Source organism: Alternaria alternata (assembly GCF_001642055.1).
Source record: "Alternaria alternata strain SRC1lrK2f unplaced genomic scaffold CC77scaffold_26, whole genome shotgun sequence".
In the NCBI taxonomy this organism is placed as follows: Eukaryota; Fungi; Ascomycota; class Dothideomycetes; order Pleosporales; family Pleosporaceae; genus Alternaria; species Alternaria alternata.
The window spans coordinates 418,624-435,144 of record NW_017306215.1 but is presented as its reverse complement, the minus strand read 5'-3'; the positions used below and the strand labels follow the sequence as shown (position 1 = coordinate 435,144).

The following is a 16,521-nucleotide window of genomic DNA, read 5'->3' as shown; positions in this document are numbered from 1 at the left end:
CGGGGATTGGGAAATCCTCAACTCATTGCTTCGTCACGGCGCTAAGCTTGACATGCTTGACGTGGAGCAGAACAGCCCTCTGCATGCGGCAGCGGCTGGCGGAAGTGATAAGATCATTGCCTCTCTGCTGCATGAAGGCGCCAAAGCGAACGTAAAGAACGCGAAAGATTTGACACCGGTCTCCTGCGTAGCCGAAGATCTCCCTGAAGGAGAGAAGAGCTTAATAGTAGACATGCTCAAAGCCGCGGAAGAGAAGGAACAGGCAGCTGAAGAAGATCAACTAAAACAAGCCGCTGCAATCGCAGCATACGAAGCGAAGATGCAGCAATTGAAGGAAGAAGAAGCAAAAGCAAAGTTACACCGAGAGCTAGAAGCAGAAGCTCGCATCCTGAAAGCCAACGAAGAAGCTTCCGCAAAACCGCTACGCGAACAACCTACACTACCAGCCCCAATGCCCACATCACCACCACTCCCTACTGCCCGAAAATCGTCTTTCCTATCTCGAAAAGCCTCGTCTCTCTTCAATAAATCCAAATCTGCACCTCCCCCTCTCGACAATCTACCAAAGCCAAGACACGCCTCTCTCTTCCGTCTCCGCATCAACACGCCACCCCCCTCGAAGCAACAGCAAAGTAATAACCTCGAACCGCCCGTCCGACCCATCGCTATTCTCTCCCCTCATATCCTCGCTAGCCCCGACTTCTTCAGCACAGAGTTCAACAATATGATGGATCCACGACCCGTCGTCGCACTACCAGCTACGATCCAGCGCCGCACGACTGCGGCACGCGTGGACAGCGGGCTGAGTGAGAAGCGAAGTAGTATAATGGGCATTTTGGATCTAGAAAAGGTCAATGAGAAGTTGAGCAGCCCGGAACTGAGGGCGAGGGAGATTGCGGGCCAGAGGGAGAGTAGTGGGGAGGAGCTGGCGGATTGGTTGGCTTTGACGAGGATGATGGATGGATTGTGATGATCTTGATGTTGGTGAAACACGTGCGTGGAGATGCTATTTTCTTGTGTATACCAGCTTCGGTTTTTTTGTTTGTTCGTTCTCCGGTTTCGGTCTTGAGCACACTCTTTGGATCTCTTTTGGTTGTATTTTTCTTGTTTCCTTTGTGGCATAGCATATGTTGGAGCGTCTTTCGGTCTTCGTTTTGATGCTGTACGATATTAGGATGTATACGCTGATACCCGGCCTTCTATTACATAATACATATATTCATGACAACTAGTACTCTGGTCATATGATGTAGTGACGATATTTCATATTGCAGATTCAACCACGGAGATGAAACAAGACTCTCATGCACGTGAAGAATGGACGACTGCACTACCTTGCGAGATAGTTCAGGCTCGAGAGATTGACGGTGTCAGTTGCAAGAACCTTTCCAGTCGAGTTGACACCCCAACCCTCCGGGCTATCATCTTTCACAGTCGTTCTGCGCATGCCGCGCGTGAACTTGCCCTCGTAGCTACCTCCCGTAGCACGATGCAGTGTCGACATGTTATCCCATGCGATCAGGTCCCCGTTGTCGTACCACCCCAGCCTGAGCACGTTCTCAGGTCGTGTTACATGACCTATCAGTTTCTCCATCAGCGCCGCGTTCTCTTCCTCCGGTAGCGGTGTACCATCCGATTTCTCGATATGATGCAGGTAATTGCGAACATGTAGCGTCTTGCGACCGGAAGGTTCATGCGTTGACACGATCTTGTGGCGCGCCAAAGGCTGGCTGTGAGGATCGACATTGGCGAAGTACTTGGGCGCACCCAGCTTGCGAAGCTGCAAGAAAGAATGGGAACTCCGGACGAAACCTCGTGGTCTATGTTCACTATCAGCATACGACAGATTGGCAATACATAAAGGGCTGTAGGGAACAAGCACCGCCTACAAGAGGCTAAATCCAACAATGCCTCTGTCGGCCAGATTGTTCAAGCAAGGCGACCAAATGTAGATAGCGCTATACAGACTGTCTGCAAACGCCACAGAGGAACGGAACGAACTCTAGAGACTGAACTACAGTTGATGTAACAGAGATGTTCGAGCACTAAAAGCACCGTGCGGAGGACAAGAGAGTCGGAATGGTGGAGTGACGGAGTGACGAGGTGTCGGGGGAGATTGACACGCGGGTGAACAGGCCTCAATCTGGTAAACAAGAACTTTCATGACAGCCCCTCAACTTTTGTGGATGCTAAGACCGCGATAACAGACAAACCGTCATGTGTACGATATCCGCCGCCATATCATGTACGTCGTACCCTTCGAATACTGCATGCAGTGAGACGAGCAGCTGTATCACAAGGCTGCAGCAATGTACGCAAGGGACTTACCTCTGTGGGACGAATGTGAAAAGAGACGAGATATTTTATGTTTGGTGGTAAAACCATTGCATCGCTCGGAAGGTAATAGTTCAACGACAACTTCGTTTCGCCGGAATGTACGTACAGACTCTCAGTATCTGTTTTCAAGCTTTGCGCATTATCTGTTCGCCGTGAATGTATCCGTATCGCTAGGAAGAGCTGGAACTATCCTAATTGACAAAGACAAAGACACCGTATATCATAGTGTGTGTGATGATAAGGGACGGGAACTAGTATCATCGAATATTTCTTACAGGAACCATATAGTAGTAGGGAAAAAGAATTGGATTATCAATCAGCGCTTGCTATAGGAACACAAATTACGTTGCACTGAGGCTCTTTCTGGTACCTGCGCGTGGCGGACGCACGATGATGGCGATCGCAAGGACAATCAATGCAAGCATGATAACCACGAACTATTAGATGTCTCAAGAGGAAACACGCAGTGCGCTTTGGACGTGCTATGTGGCTATCATTGTTTCCATGCTTGCATTTGTGTAGGTGGAAAGGAATTTTGGGACATGACTTTGGTGGCCGGAAACTAATTGGAAATGGGCTTAATGTCACATCAAGATGGTGCCTGCTTAAAGAGAGTCGTGCAGTTTCGGATGATGTGTTGACTCGTGATAGCGTTGGTATAAATAGCTTTGTTGAGCTACCCATGCTGTATGGGCGGCCTTGCCTTGACGTCACTGGCCCTGCCCCGCTTCGGCTCAGCTGTCCTCTTTCCGCGTCCGTCATATCGCCAACCCAAAACACATGTTCGCAAACCATCAGAAAATCTGGACCTGACACGAATTTGGCGCATTTTAGAGCAATCATACTGGCGCACCCTAGCGAGCCAATTACTCCGTGGTTTCTCCATTCACTCGCTGGTCAACTACTCGACGGAATCGCCATCGGAGATGCACGCATCATCGCTCGCGACGACAAAACAGATGTTGCATTAGTCGTCGTTATCTACCCGCTTAGCGAAAATGTCGGGAGATAGATTGTGTGCCACATGTCAAGGCATTGTTGCAGCAGGACCGGATAAGAGCAGAGAAGAGAAAGGGTATCATAGTAACGTTAAGGAATTCTCTCGAGCAGTAGAACAGGGTTGCTATATTTGCAACTGGATTTGAAGAGATTTGAGATCCCCTAGACCTGATGGGAGCCAGGTATCTCACACTGTTCATTATACAACGTATGTGTGGAACCACACATGGCATGAGGACCGCGCACGCGGCGTGCTGGAATACAATTTGTGGATCATGGTCTATGATAGAGCGGATAACATATCATCAGTAACTTCTTTCTGGCTGCTGGAGCCAGCCATTGGAGGTAAATGCTTCTTTGTATTTGAAGTTAGTAACTGATAAACCCAGCGCAAATTGCAGAGAGTTTCTGCTCAGAGTTGGATCCATCAACAAAATCGGAACAGACGTTCTCTTTGGTGAGAAAATGGATGAACGAATGTTTCTCAAAGCACAGTCAATGTCGATCGCCTATCAATAGCAGAAAGCTCCCAACTAGACTTGTATACGTCGAGTCAGATGGTACAAGCTCCAAAGTGTCTGCAAGACTCTGTCGAGGGGATTCACTTCCCCTACAAACACCATACATTACACTCTCCCATTGTTGGGGCGATACCAAGTTCTTGACCACGACGCGCACGAATCTCAATTCTTTTGAACTGTCGATTCCCATAAACAGCCTATCCAGAACCTTCCAAGACGCTCTCTTTACGACTATGGAGTTGGGTTTCCAATACATCTGGATCGATTCTCTTTGTATTGTACAGGATGATCCTGAAGACTGGAAGCAGGAATCGCTTTCCATGTATGGAGTGTACAAAAACGCAAGTTGTACCATCTCGGCTTCTGGCTTCCCTGACGGAGTACAAGGGTTCTTTTCACACGAGCGTCACATTGATTCAGTTCCAGTGAAAGTGTATCCTCATTCTCGGTTCCCGATGACTGGATTTTCAACTGCCCAGAATGACACACAGGCAATCTATTACGTGATGGCTAGTCACCCGTGGGGAGAGATAAGAAGAAGCCCAATATTCACTCGGGCCTGGACACTGCAAGAACAATTACTTGTAAGTGCCCTTATCGACATACGATCACGTCCATATTCTGATTGGTAGTCAAACCGAACTATACACTTTAAGGATGAACAGGTCTACTGGGAGTGTAAATGTACAGTCGCGAATGAAGTTTGGCCTCGCGGATGGGCGAATACTCCTTTGGAAAAGCCATTTCAAACCGCTATGAACGACAAAAGTTGGATGTTCAGACTTGAGAATATACCTTACAATGATGTTAGTTTCAGTTTGTCAACTAGGAACCTAAAGCCGCTTGCGCAGACTGACCAAGCCCAGGCTTCCCTATACAGCGCCTGGTACGACGTTCTAGCAGACTACTCGAATCGTCATCTCACATTTGCTGAGGACCAGCTACCTGCCTTGGCAGGAATCACTGATGAATTCGCGAAAGGTCTCGAGGATAGAAGCATATTTGGATTATGGACCAACGACATCCATCGTGGAATACTCTTCTTTGAACCTAATCGTTTTGAACAGTCCCCGGAATCTAAAATCGTGCCAACATGGAACGGCTCGCCAAGTTGGTCATGGCTGGGACGGGGAAAAAGCGTGCTTTGGGACACTTGTCTACAACAAGCTACGATGCAACGTATCTGTAACATCTGCTTTGTTCCTCCGTCAGGGCTAAAACTTTCCGGGCCTCTTCTACCACGTCCAAGTAAATTTGCCTACTCATCAAGTTGGGAAGATGAGGGTCCTCGGTACTTTTTCATCTTAGGTTCGGATAAAGAGGGTTTCATGTTCACATGGTATCAAGACGGATGGTTCGACTCGACCGTTGAAGAATGCTTGGCCGACATGACTCGACCATCTACTCCAGAAGACCCTGAAGCTGCTCCGCAGTATCAAGAGGATTCGTTGGTGCAGGGAGCTGATATTACTGGCGGGCTTAGCAATGTCGGAACGGATACATCATCTTCAACACGTCGGCCGTCTACTCCAGACGAGCGGACACAGCATAACCGGGCGAAGGCATTCCTTGGAAACATTCTTATCATGCCGATACTGTGTTACGTAAAGCCGATCAAGAATGAGAACTACTGTCAAGAAGGTACCGTTATGGGTCTTCTGTTACATCAATCACCTGGAGCAGATCGCGGGGTATATCGACGAGTGGGTATTATGGAGGCTGAGATACGAGGCGACAGCGAGATGGATGTCCACACAGTTCAGCAGCGGTTCGAGGCCTATCGACAGCCACTTGACCCTCAACTCTTCCAGGAAGAAGACCACTATGGAAACTATGTAGTTACGGTCCTGTGACAAATCCCCGCAAGGTTAAGGAAGTATGGGTCCCAAGTGCCGCTTGTAGGCTAGTCGGAGCAAGACGGCCACCTTGATGACAGCTTTTCATCGAATATGAGCAGCCTCCAGAAAAGAATTAGAAGTAGACGCTATAATCAGAGATTGAACCAAAAGGCTAGCACTAGCCGCTAACAAGGTTCCAAATGAACGGAATAAAAACTTTTCATAAGAACTACAATAAATTGCGCTCTAGCTGTTTGCTTTCCATAAACCGTGCCTGTGATTTAGCCTACAATTCTCAATACGTGCACCTGCCACAGTAGCCACAATCGTGAGCGGAACAAGCAGTGTAGTCTGGCTCCGATCCGGAATCGTCAGAGCCAGTGTTGAATTCGTACGTATCTCCTAGACCGATACCCCCATCGCTAAACCTGAACTGATCGGATTCATCATCTTGCGTAGAGACGACATCAATACAAGTCTTCTCCCAGCGGTCTGCCAGGTCTGCAGGCAAGGCGTGCACACCCTTGCCATACTGAAACCGGACCTCCAAGCGGTCCGCCCCAGGGCAATACACCTCGAGCAACTTGCCTGCGTTACTTCTAGCGATTTTAACGATCGTATCTAGAAGTGTGGCAAAGCGGCGGATGCCTTCTTCGTTATCTTTGGCCCAGGCCTGCACATCGTTCTTGACATTTTGCACTCGGATGTCTTCGAAAAGTCCAGCACCGTTGTGATAGGCGACGATGAAGTTGGATATCTGTTTGATCCAGAGCGCTGGGTGGATGTCGCTCATGTCTATGTCTTTCTTGTACTTCCCTGAGCGCGTCTTCAGATCGAAAATGACGTCTTGCAGCACCGTGGTTCCACCCTGTTTGACAGTCAAAGCATCATGTGTGCTTATCATGAAGTCTGATGGCCTGCTGATCGATGTGTCTTGGAGTGCTGCCAGAAGGTCATCGGGGTCTTTGGCGCTCTCTGAATGCGTAGCATCATTGACTGCTCCGGCCGTTTCAATATAGCCGTCACTCTCGAACCGCACGAGGCACTCCAAGCCGCCGAACTCATATCGTATGATGCGTTGGTGGGTTTCGGAGCCTTTAACGCTCTGCTCCCATGTGGTGTATGCCTCTGGAAAGGTATGACCATAGCCTCTAACGTCTTTGATAACTTCTTTAGGGTCATTCTCTTTTCGTACGAAGAAGACGGTCTCGCCGACGACCTCGATGTTGAAACGGAAAGCTTTGTCGACACCCCGAGCGAAGCGGAGGAGGTTGCCAAGGGTGCTTCCACAAGCGAAGAGATCGGTGCTCGCAGAGTTGAATTCAGGGTTGGTCTCAATAATAGCACGCACTACGGGTGCCATTGGATATTCGGGATACATAGCGGCGTTGGGGTCACGAAAGTATTGCCCATAGTCCTCTGGCAGACGCCGTGGTGTAGGAAGTGGTGTCCACTGAGGAGGTTTTCCTATGACTGTTAACTCGGCCTGCCAATTGCGAGAAAGAGCCCACCTGGAATGACAATGGTGGGTACTTTGCCGTTGAGCCAATTGTAGGATGCTACATACTGGCAATCGGATATCTCTGCTAGAGCTGCGGGTTTCAAGCTCAGATCCGAATTGCGAAACTCCTTGATAAGGTCTCCAAGCGGATGTCTCTCAAGATCAGGTTTCACCTGTTCCTTGGGCTTCGCAAAGAACGGGACTCTTCCACCACGGCCTCGCCCTCTCCGTGGAGCAAAGCCACCTCTGCTGTCGCTGCCTGGATATGAAGCCATGGATGATGTTGTGACACTGTGTTAGATGGAAACAGGAATCGAGGATTTCAAGCGCAGTATTGCGCTGAATAGAAGGCGATACGCCGACTTCAAGTAGGCGATGATGCCTGAAACAAGGCTGAGTTCATGTGGCGTAGTTTGCTCAACCTGCAGGTCGCACAATGCATGCCTGGTAGGCCTCGATTCGTCCAGAACTCACCAGACTATGCAGGCAAACAAGGTTTATTGTTTTTCTGCACATCAACTGCGACTGGTTTCCAATCATTCGCACAGCCCGTTATCAGAGAATCGTCACGCATGAGCTGCGGTTTAGTGTCACATCCTTTTTATCCATTTTGAAAGCTCAAAAAGGCCAAACATCTCCCTCGTAGAATCCTCAAATATTGGCAGATCTCAGCCTTTCTTGACAAGTGACACTTTACACGATACGAGCTTTACATATGGCGGACCAAGAGGCGACAGCCAAGCGAGCCGCGGGGTTGACGAAGCTCTTCAACGCCGTCATTCACGGCAATCGCGACATCAAGACGGTGGGCGATGGTAATCGGTTTTTGGAGGCATTCTATTCTCAAGAGGACGCTTCGAAGTGTGTGGAGCGCCTGATTGCGTCTCCGGCAGGGTTAGCGGCGGTCTCTGTCGCATTTAGGTTGACACGTGAGAGCACGTTTCTCAACGGCTTGGCGACATCCGTCATCCTCCGACTCGCCGAGCCATCGGTCAAGCAACTCTACAGTGGCCAGTTTCTGCAACGCGTCCTCGAACAAATTGTACAACCACCTACATTTTGGAACACACTCGTTGAGGCACACATTGCTCATGTGCTTTCCAGCGATGCCACGCGTGCCTTCGCGTGGCTCTTACTGGAGCTGCTATACAGCCGCTCGGAGGACATCCCAGACGTGCGCGACATTGCAGAGCGTGTCACTAACAATGGATCATTCATCAACTCGAACTCCCTAGATGTCCGCAATATCGGTCAGAAGATCAAACACGTCCTAGACAGCACGTCCGATGATTCCGCCGATGGCCCGGGCGGGCGACACGACAACGACTTTACTCAGATCCATAAGATCAAGCTCCTACCAACGCCAGACGAGTTCGCATGCTCCGAACATCCGTTCTACAGACGCGCAGATTCTATCGCGTCTGCCCCATTGGAGAGTCGTGGGCTGACTCATATTGACAACCAGTTTCGCCTGCTTCGTGAAGATCTCTTGGGCGAACTGCGCAACGATTTTCAGATCGCTAGTGGTCAGAAGAAAGGACGACGGAAGATAATCCTCGAGCACCTGAAGTATGCTGGTATCGACTGCGGACCGGAAACGAAACGCAAGCCTTGCTCGCTAAAACTCTCCTGCCCAGACGACATTCCACAGCTACGTAATGTCAAGGGCGCTGCTCGCAAGAAGTACCTCGCCGACAACAGGAACGTCCTGAAACACCAGTCACTCGGTTGCCTCATTAGCAATGGCAATATTGTCGCATTTGCAACTGTAGACCGTGATGAAGACCTTCTTGCTCAGCAACCTGCTATCGTCGTGCTGCGTGTAGCCGACGCTAGCTCGTTTGGCAAAGTGCTAATGACATGTAAGCTCGCAGCGGACCTCAGCTTTGTGCAAGTGGATACCGCGGTTTTTGCGTATGAACCTATTCTCAAACGTCTCCAGTCCTTGACCGAGCTGCCACTGGAGGATCAGCTCCTCAGCCTCACTCCAAATTCCGCTGAAACAGTCTCTGGTATCCAACCGACCAAGACCATCAATGCCATCTGTGACCATTGGGAAGAAGACCTTCAAGACATCATTGGAAGTAGTCACTCCATCAAACTGGATCAAGCCCAGGCAGATTCTCTGTTGACTGGTCTACTGAAGAAGGTTAGCCTTATTCAAGGCCCACCAGGAACTGGTAAAAGTTTCATCGGCGCACTCATCGCAAAGATATTACACGATCAGACGAAGGAGAAAATGCTCATACTCACATACACGAATCATGCTCTGGACCAATTCTTAGAAGACATCCAAAAGGCTGGCATCCCGGCTAGTTCGATTGTGCGACTAGGATCGAAATCGAATGCCAATACTCGTGCACTCAGCATCAGAGAACAGCCGAACAACTACAAAATGACTGCGCAAACATGGACTTCAATTCAAGACCAAAAGGTGGAAGCTGAGTCTTATCATGACGCGCTAGTCACAAGGATGGCATCCTTTGCTTCTACGCGGCTCAGTGAACGAATGCTTCTCGATTTCTTGGAGTTCTCTGATGATTCAGAATACTTCGATGCATTCGTCGTGCCTGAAAACCAAGATGGCATGACGATGATGGGGAAAAACAATAGGCGCATCGATGAGTACTATCTAGTCAAGAGATGGCTCAAAGGTGAAGACGCGGGCGTCTTTTCGAGCCACACGATGCAGACCTATCCTCACGTTTGGAATGTCCCGCCACAGATCCGATGTGATCTTCAGGCGCAGTGGAACAAGACCATCCTTGAAGAACGAGTCGCTGAAATTAGTGTGCTTGCCGATAAGTACAACAAGTGTCGTGCCCAGATCGATCGATTGTTTCGCGAGAAGAACTTCCACGTCCTTGGTCAGAAACGAATCATAGGGTGCACTACGACGGCAGCTGCCATGTACAACGACGATATTCGTAAGGCGTCACCTGGCATAGTTCTGGTGGAAGAAGCTGGAGAGATTTTGGAAAGCCATATACTTACAGCTTTAACTCCGACCACGAAGCAACTCGTGCTGATCGGTGATCACAAGCAGCTACGGCCTAAAGTCAACAACTATGCCTTGACTGTAGAGAGAGGAGATGGGTACGATCTCGATGTTTCCCTGTTCGAACGTCTGGTGCTTAGTGGAGTCCCTCATACCACCCTTCGCAAGCAGCATCGTATGCGCCCCGAGATCTCATCTCTCGTCAGATCACTCACTTATCCGGAGTTGAAAGATGCTGAGAAGACTCAGGGTCGACCGGATCTACGCGGCTTCCAGAGCAACGTCATCTTCGTGTCACATTCACGTCCTGAGCTCAACGCAATCAAGATTGCCGACCGCCGTGATGGCGGCGCGAATTCCAGTAAGGAGAACTTGTATGAAGCTGACATGGTGCTGAAATGTGTGCGATATCTTGGTCAGCAGGGCTATGGGACGGAAGACATCGTGGTACTGACACCTTACCTGGGCCAGCTATACCTGCTAGTGAACACTTTATCAAAGGAGAACGATCCCATTTTGAACGACTTGGATTCTCATGAGTTGATTCAAGCAGGTCTGGTCACACCAGCTAGTGCAAACATATCCAAGCGCAAGCTTCGCATATCAACTATCGACAACTATCAAGGTGAAGAGAGCGATATCGTCATCGCATGTCTCACACGAAGTAACGAAACCGGGGACATCGGTTTCATGTCTTCTCCTCAGCGTGTCAATGTGTTACTTTCACGAGCACGGAATGCTTTGATCATGATAGGTAATGCAAACACTTTCATGAATAGTCACAAAGGCAAGGAAGTATGGGTACCGCTCATGGATCAGTTGAAGCGAGATGGCCACGTTTACGACGGTTTCCCTATCAAATGCGAGCAACATCCAGAAAAGACTGCTCTCTTAACCGAGAAAGAGCACTTTGATACGGTATGCCCTGATGGCGGTTGCTCTGAACCATGTGGCAAGATACTCAACTGCGGCCTTCATGCTTGCCCCCACCGATGCCATCAGTTACAGGATCACTCGCGTATGGATTGCAAAGTCATCATCTCTTCGACTTGTCCCAGCAATCATAAGACTTCAAGAAGGTGTCATGTGAAAGCCGCGGTACATTGCCACAAGTGTGAAGCTGAAGTGAGAGCGCAAGAGAAGAAGCGTCAACGAGAACACGAGCTAAACGAAGAGCGAGAGGCAAAGCAACGCGCGTATAAGGCACGACTAGTTGAGATCGACGAAGAGATCCAGCACCACAAGCGTGTGCTGAAAGAGCAGGCAGAGGACAGAGACCGCCAGCAAGCGCTCGAACAGAAAAAGCAAGATCTTCGCAATCTGCAGGAGAAGATCAAAAGTACCAGAAAGCAACCACTTTCAACGTCTCCAGCATCCGAAACAACAGCGTCGCCGTCGACCGGCGATCCAGGGCTACGGAGGGATTCTGCATCGCACAACGCGGCTTCTCCTCACCGCGACGAGACTGCAGCTAACGCCATACCTACATCGCCAGATCGAGACCAGGAGCAGCCCAGTTGGGACAAGAGCGAAGCCAGGGATGATTGGGAGTGGCAAAAGAGATATGAGGGTGCTGAAAATAAAGCTCTAGATTCCCTGGTACCCATGATAGGACTTGAGTCCGTCAAGCAACAATTCCTCGCGATTAAGGCCAAAGTGGATACGGTGGTGCGCCAAGGGGTATCGCTTAATGCAGAGCGCTTTGGTGCTGCCCTCCTGGGAAACCCTGGAACAGGAAAAACAACAGTGGCTAGGTACTACTCGAGGTTCCTGGCCGAAGTAGGAGCTCTGCCGGGTGATCATTTCATTGAGAGCTCCGGATCAGCTCTCGCAAATGACGGCGTGTCCGCTTGCAAAGCCTCGATCGATAAGATCCTCGAAGAAGGTGGCGGCGTGTTCTTTATTGACGAAGCATATCAATTGGTATCTGGGAACAGCCCTGGTGGTAAAGCAGTATTAGACTACCTGCTTGCAGAGATTGAGAACTTGACCGGCAAAGTTGTCTTTGTACTGGCGGGCTACCACAAGCAGATGGAAGCCTTCTTCGCTCACAATCCAGGCATCCCAAGCCGTATACCAATACGAATGGAGTTCCAAGACTACGAAGACCGCGAGTTGCAACAAATCTTCTGCCAGTACATCGACAAAAAGTATCGCGGGCGCATGAAGATTGAAGGCGGTATGAACGGACTCTACGTGCGTATCACTGCTAGGCGCATCAGCCGGGGCCGGGGACGTGATGGCTTCGGTAACGCCCGTGAAGTCCAGAACAAGATCGCACAGATCACCGAGCGTCAGGCAAGGCGACTGCGGAAAGAGAGACGAGCTGGCAAGATGCCGAATGACCATTTTCTCACGAAGGAGGATTTGATTGGACCAGAACCTTCGTCAGTGCTCAAGAATCACGCTACCTGGACGAAGCTGCAGAAGCTTACCGGCTTGTCATCAGTCAAGGAGTCTGTACAAGTTCTTCTTGACGGGATACAGACGAACTACCAGCTCGAAACGCAAGAGAAGCCTATTATCCAGTACTCGCTTAATCGCTGCTTCATCGGCTCCCCAGGAACAGGCAAGACTACTGTAGCAAAGCTTTATGGGCGCATTCTGGCCGATATTGGGCTTCTTTCTAACGGAGAAGTCGTCGTGAAAAGCCCAGCGGACTTTGTTGGTAGTGTTCTAGGAGGCTCCGAAGCTAACACGAAAGCCATCTTGGCGTCCACTATCGGCAAAGTTCTCATTGTTGATGAGGCTTACATGTTGGCTAGTGGTGCTGCTGGTGATCCCTACAAAGCTGCAGTTATTGACACCATCGTTGCGGAAGTCCAGAGCACTGCAGGTGAAGACCGATGCGTACTCTTGTTGGGATACAAGGACCAAATGGAAGAGATGTTTCGGGACGTCAATCCTGGCCTTGCGAGACGGTTTCCACTAGAGTCTGCGTTCGTCTTTGAAAATTTCAACGACACTGAGATTCGTCAAATTTTTGACTCCAAGCTCAAGGGTATCGGTTTTGATGCTACGGATCAAGCTAAGAAGGTAGAGTCCAAGATCAGGCGACATGCCGACTCGTGCTAACATACCTTTTTCCAGGTCGCCATGGAAGTCGTACAACGTGCGCGCAACCGCCCAAACTTCGGCAACGCAGGCGAAGTCGACATTATCCTGGATCGCGCAAAGGCTTTACACCAGAAACACAAGTCTTCTGGGAAAGTAAAGCAATTTGGCACATTTGAAGCCATTGACTTCGACCCAGATTTTGACCGTGGTGAACGTGCAGCCACCGAGATTTCTGCTCTCTTCCAAGACGTGGTAGGATGTGAGGAGCTTGTTAAACAGTTCCAGGGTTATCAAAACACCGCTGCGACCCTGAAAGCTCTCGATATGGATGCTCGAGAACAGCTACCTTTCAACTTCCTTTTCAAGGGACCTCCGGGGACTGGCAAAACTACCACGGCTGCAAAGATGGGCAAGATCTTCTACGATATGGGCTTTCTCAGCCAGGCCAGCGTGGAAGAATGTTCTGCTACCGATCTAATCGGACAGTATGTAGGTCAGACTGGGCCAAAGGTGCAGAAGCTTATGGAGAAGGCTATGGGCAAGGTTCTCTTCATCGACGAGGCCTATCGCCTCGCGGAAGGTGGATTCGCCACTGAGGCGATGGATGAGCTGGTTGACTGCCTCACCAAGCCAAAGTTCGCGCAAAGACTCGTAGTCATTCTAGCAGGCTACGACAAGGACATCGACCGATTGATGAGCATGAATCCTGGCCTGAGCAGTCGCTTCCCCGAAACGGTTTTATTCAAGCATCTCGACCCGGAGACATGCTTCAAGCTTCTTGTCAAGGTTCTACAGAAGATGAGGAAGAAGGCGCCACTCGACCTGTCGGTCCTCGATCCGCCAACACCGGAACTATGGCAACAACTGCTGCAGCTCTTTCGCGAACTATCGGTACTGGAATCGTGGGGTAACGCTCGCGACGTCAAATCGCTCGCGAAAAACATATTTCAGGCACTTATTTCTACGGCTGTACGTCCGATTACTAGTATCATACTCACACAAAACATTGTCATCAGTACTATGGAAAAGATGTTGGACGAACGTTTCCGACGAAACGCCGCTGTTGGTACCAACCGGTTCGACAAGTCGATGCCTCTACGACCAATGCCGCAGCCACAGACGCAGAATCCGGCACCGCCAACGGCGCGAGGTTTAGATATTGACACGGGTACTGCCCCGCCACCGACTGTGATCGATATGGACAAGCAAAAAGAAGAGCCGAAACCAATCGAGAAGAAATCTGAACCTGCAGCAGAGCCTGAAGACCCTTTCGATTCAATCTTCAAAGCCAAGCGCGACCCAGGCGTGTCCGACGAAGTATGGGAACAACTAGAACGCGACAAACATGCCATGGTCACTAAAGAGCGCGAGTTTCGTCATATGCAAGAAGAGAAGCGAGAGTACGAAGAGCGTATCAAGGAGTTTATCCGTGCGGAGAAAGCCGCCGCCGATGAAGAAGAGCGGCGTATCCGAGAGCAAGCGCGCATTGCAGCTGAACTGGAGAGGCGGCGTCGCGACGAGGAGTTGGCAGCTATCGAGAGAGAGCGACAAAAGGAGATGGAGAGGCAGAAGAAGCTGAAGGTATTGGGTCGATGCCCAATGGGTTACACGTGGATCAAGCAGGCTAGTGGATACAGGTGTGCGGGTGGGAGCCATACGCTTTCCGATAGTTATGTTGATTCGGCATCTTTCTAAAGAGGCAGGTCTCATGAAAGCCGGTGCTTGCTTGACTGTCCATCGATGTCCTTCGTCATTAGATAGTTCGTGTTGCGGAAGGCACATGCGCGCTGGTGGCTACAGGTGATTGCAGTAATATATTTGAAGGATCTATCATTACGTCCGTCCATCGCAACACATGCTTCCAATACTTTGGACGTATATCGGTCGCATCATGCCACGCATATGCCGATGACAATGCATCAATAAGAACAAGCAATGTCAAAGGAAGAGCACGATAATGCTCACGTGAAAGGTGCGGCATACATTGCGCTAACACTGGTAGTGACGCCGATACGTACGGTAGCCCGATTACTGAACCGTCCCGAGGTTCCGAGGCGCGCATCGCCCCCGCTTTGAAGCTAATCATGAACGCTAGGTTCACACAACCCATGAACAACAAAGTTGCGGTGGTTAATATCTTGCTACCCATCTCCAGGACAAGATGTGAGACACATGAAGACTTGACAACGCCTGGGCGCACTCATAGCACTATACTGCCGTAACTTGATATTACCTAGTCTTTTGACATCCCCCATTTGCAGGACCCACAACACAACCCTCGACCACCATGTCCAAGAACGCTGCCAACAAGCCCGTCATCGCCGTCGTCGGCGCAGGCCCAGGAATCGGCGAAGCAGTAGCTCACCGCTTCGCAGCAGAAGGCTTCGTCGTCGCACTCCTCGCGCGGACAGAAGAAGCCCTGCAAACCATGGCCAAGAACATCGACAGCGACGTCGGCACCGGCACAGCGCATTACTACATCACAGACCTGCGCATCGAAGATACGGTAATCTCATCGTTTAAACGCATTCGCGAAGAGCTTGGTCCTGTCAACGTGCTCGTGTACAACGCCGGCGCACGCCGCGTCAACGGAAAATCTCTTATCGACACCACGAGCGAAGAGTTTGAGAACTTCACTAAGATTAACCTGTTCGGCGCGTTCTGGGCAAGCAAACTAGTGATTCCAGATATGCTTGCAGCTGGCAAAGGCACTATCCTTTTCACCAGCGCTACGGGTGCGCTGCGCGGCATGCCAGGCTTAGCGTCTTTCTCGCCAGGGAAATTTGGACTGCGCTCATTGTGCCAGATCATCACACGCGAGTACCAGGCCAAGGGGATCCATGCTTGTAATATCATCGTCGATGGTCCGGTCGATGGCAAGCTGATCGGAGGAGTGATGAAGCGGCAATGGGAAAGGACAGGACAGAAAGACAAGGCGGCAGATGTGGAAGCGCATCTCGTTCAGCCGAGAGATCTGGCGCATACGTATTGGTTTTTGCATACGCAGCCGAGGAGTACTTGGACGCAGGAGTTGGACGTTAGGGCGATGAAGGAAACGTTATTTACAAAGTTGTAGATCAATAATGACGTCAATCGAGCGCTTTCACGCATGTGCACAATACGAATGCGAAGATGTGTTCTAGACACAATACGCTTTTTTCAGAATTTTACAATTAGCCCGGGATGAGGAGTCACAGCTATCGCATTGTATAAGATGTCAAAACTCACCTCGTAGATAAGGTAGACCAAGAAACGGATGGCATATCAGGC

General features: G+C 50.1%; 5 protein-coding genes across 5 annotated transcripts; 3 read left to right on the top strand and 2 right to left on the bottom strand.

Annotated features, from left to right (window-relative positions):
• Positions 1–1,330: 1,330 nt before the first annotated feature.
• On the bottom strand, positions 1,331–2,385 carry CC77DRAFT_1013326 (Clavaminate synthase-like protein; the record flags this gene model as incomplete). Its single annotated transcript, XM_018523827.1, has 3 exons — positions 1,331–1,820; positions 2,257–2,288; positions 2,329–2,385. 3 exons carry the CDS (start codon positions 2,383–2,385, stop codon positions 1,331–1,333), a joined length of 579 nt encoding a protein of 192 aa, XP_018380812.1.
• A 1,192-nt stretch (positions 2,386–3,577) lies between these two features.
• On the top strand, positions 3,578–5,850 carry CC77DRAFT_466051 (HET-domain-containing protein). Its single transcript, XM_018531807.1, has 2 exons — positions 3,578–4,441; positions 4,490–5,850. Exons 1-2 carry the CDS (start codon positions 3,806–3,808, stop codon positions 5,708–5,710), a joined length of 1,857 nt encoding a protein of 618 aa, XP_018380811.1. The 5' UTR covers positions 3,578–3,805; the 3' UTR covers positions 5,711–5,850.
• On the bottom strand, positions 5,615–7,538 carry CC77DRAFT_973689 (hypothetical protein). The gene is made up of 2 exons (XM_018535884.1): positions 7,207–7,538; positions 5,615–7,162 (listed from the first exon to the last, which is right to left on the bottom strand). Exons 1-2 carry the CDS (start codon positions 7,469–7,471, stop codon positions 5,991–5,993), a joined length of 1,437 nt encoding a protein of 478 aa, XP_018380810.1. The 5' UTR covers positions 7,472–7,538; the 3' UTR covers positions 5,615–5,990.
• Positions 7,539–7,760: 222 nt separating this feature from the next.
• Positions 7,761–15,089, top strand: CC77DRAFT_1099320 (P-loop containing nucleoside triphosphate hydrolase protein). The gene is made up of 2 exons (XM_018529997.1): positions 7,761–13,230; positions 13,285–15,089. Exons 1-2 carry the CDS (start codon positions 7,912–7,914, stop codon positions 14,944–14,946), a joined length of 6,981 nt encoding a protein of 2,326 aa, XP_018380809.1. The 5' UTR covers positions 7,761–7,911; the 3' UTR covers positions 14,947–15,089.
• A 264-nt stretch (positions 15,090–15,353) lies between these two features.
• Positions 15,354–16,369, top strand: CC77DRAFT_1025123 (short-chain dehydrogenase/reductase SDR). The gene has a single exon (XM_018526007.1). The coding sequence runs from the start codon at positions 15,539–15,541 to the stop codon at positions 16,325–16,327; it is 789 nt and encodes a 262-aa protein (XP_018380808.1). The 5' UTR covers positions 15,354–15,538; the 3' UTR covers positions 16,328–16,369.
• Positions 16,370–16,521: the final 152 nt, after the last annotated feature.

Excerpts from the sequence above, each read along its gene's own strand:
- CC77DRAFT_466051 (XM_018531807.1), top strand. The coding sequence starts at position 3,806 with ATGAACGAATGTTTCTCAAAGCACAGTCAATGTCGATCGCCTATCAAT. Across the intron at positions 4,442-4,489 it reads CACTGCAAGAACAATTACTT|TCAAACCGAACTATACACTT; the intron begins GTAAGTGCCCTT and ends TCTGATTGGTAG.
- CC77DRAFT_973689 (XM_018535884.1), bottom strand. The coding sequence starts at position 7,471 with ATGGCTTCATATCCAGGCAGCGACAGCAGAGGTGGCTTTGCTCCACGG. Across the intron at positions 7,163-7,206 it reads ACCCACCATTGTCATTCCAG|GAAAACCTCCTCAGTGGACA; the intron begins GTGGGCTCTTTC and ends TAACAGTCATAG.
- CC77DRAFT_1099320 (XM_018529997.1), top strand. The coding sequence starts at position 7,912 with ATGGCGGACCAAGAGGCGACAGCCAAGCGAGCCGCGGGGTTGACGAAG. Across the intron at positions 13,231-13,284 it reads CTACGGATCAAGCTAAGAAG|GTCGCCATGGAAGTCGTACA; the intron begins GTAGAGTCCAAG and ends ACCTTTTTCCAG.
- CC77DRAFT_1025123 (XM_018526007.1), top strand. The coding sequence starts at position 15,539 with ATGTCCAAGAACGCTGCCAACAAGCCCGTCATCGCCGTCGTCGGCGCA.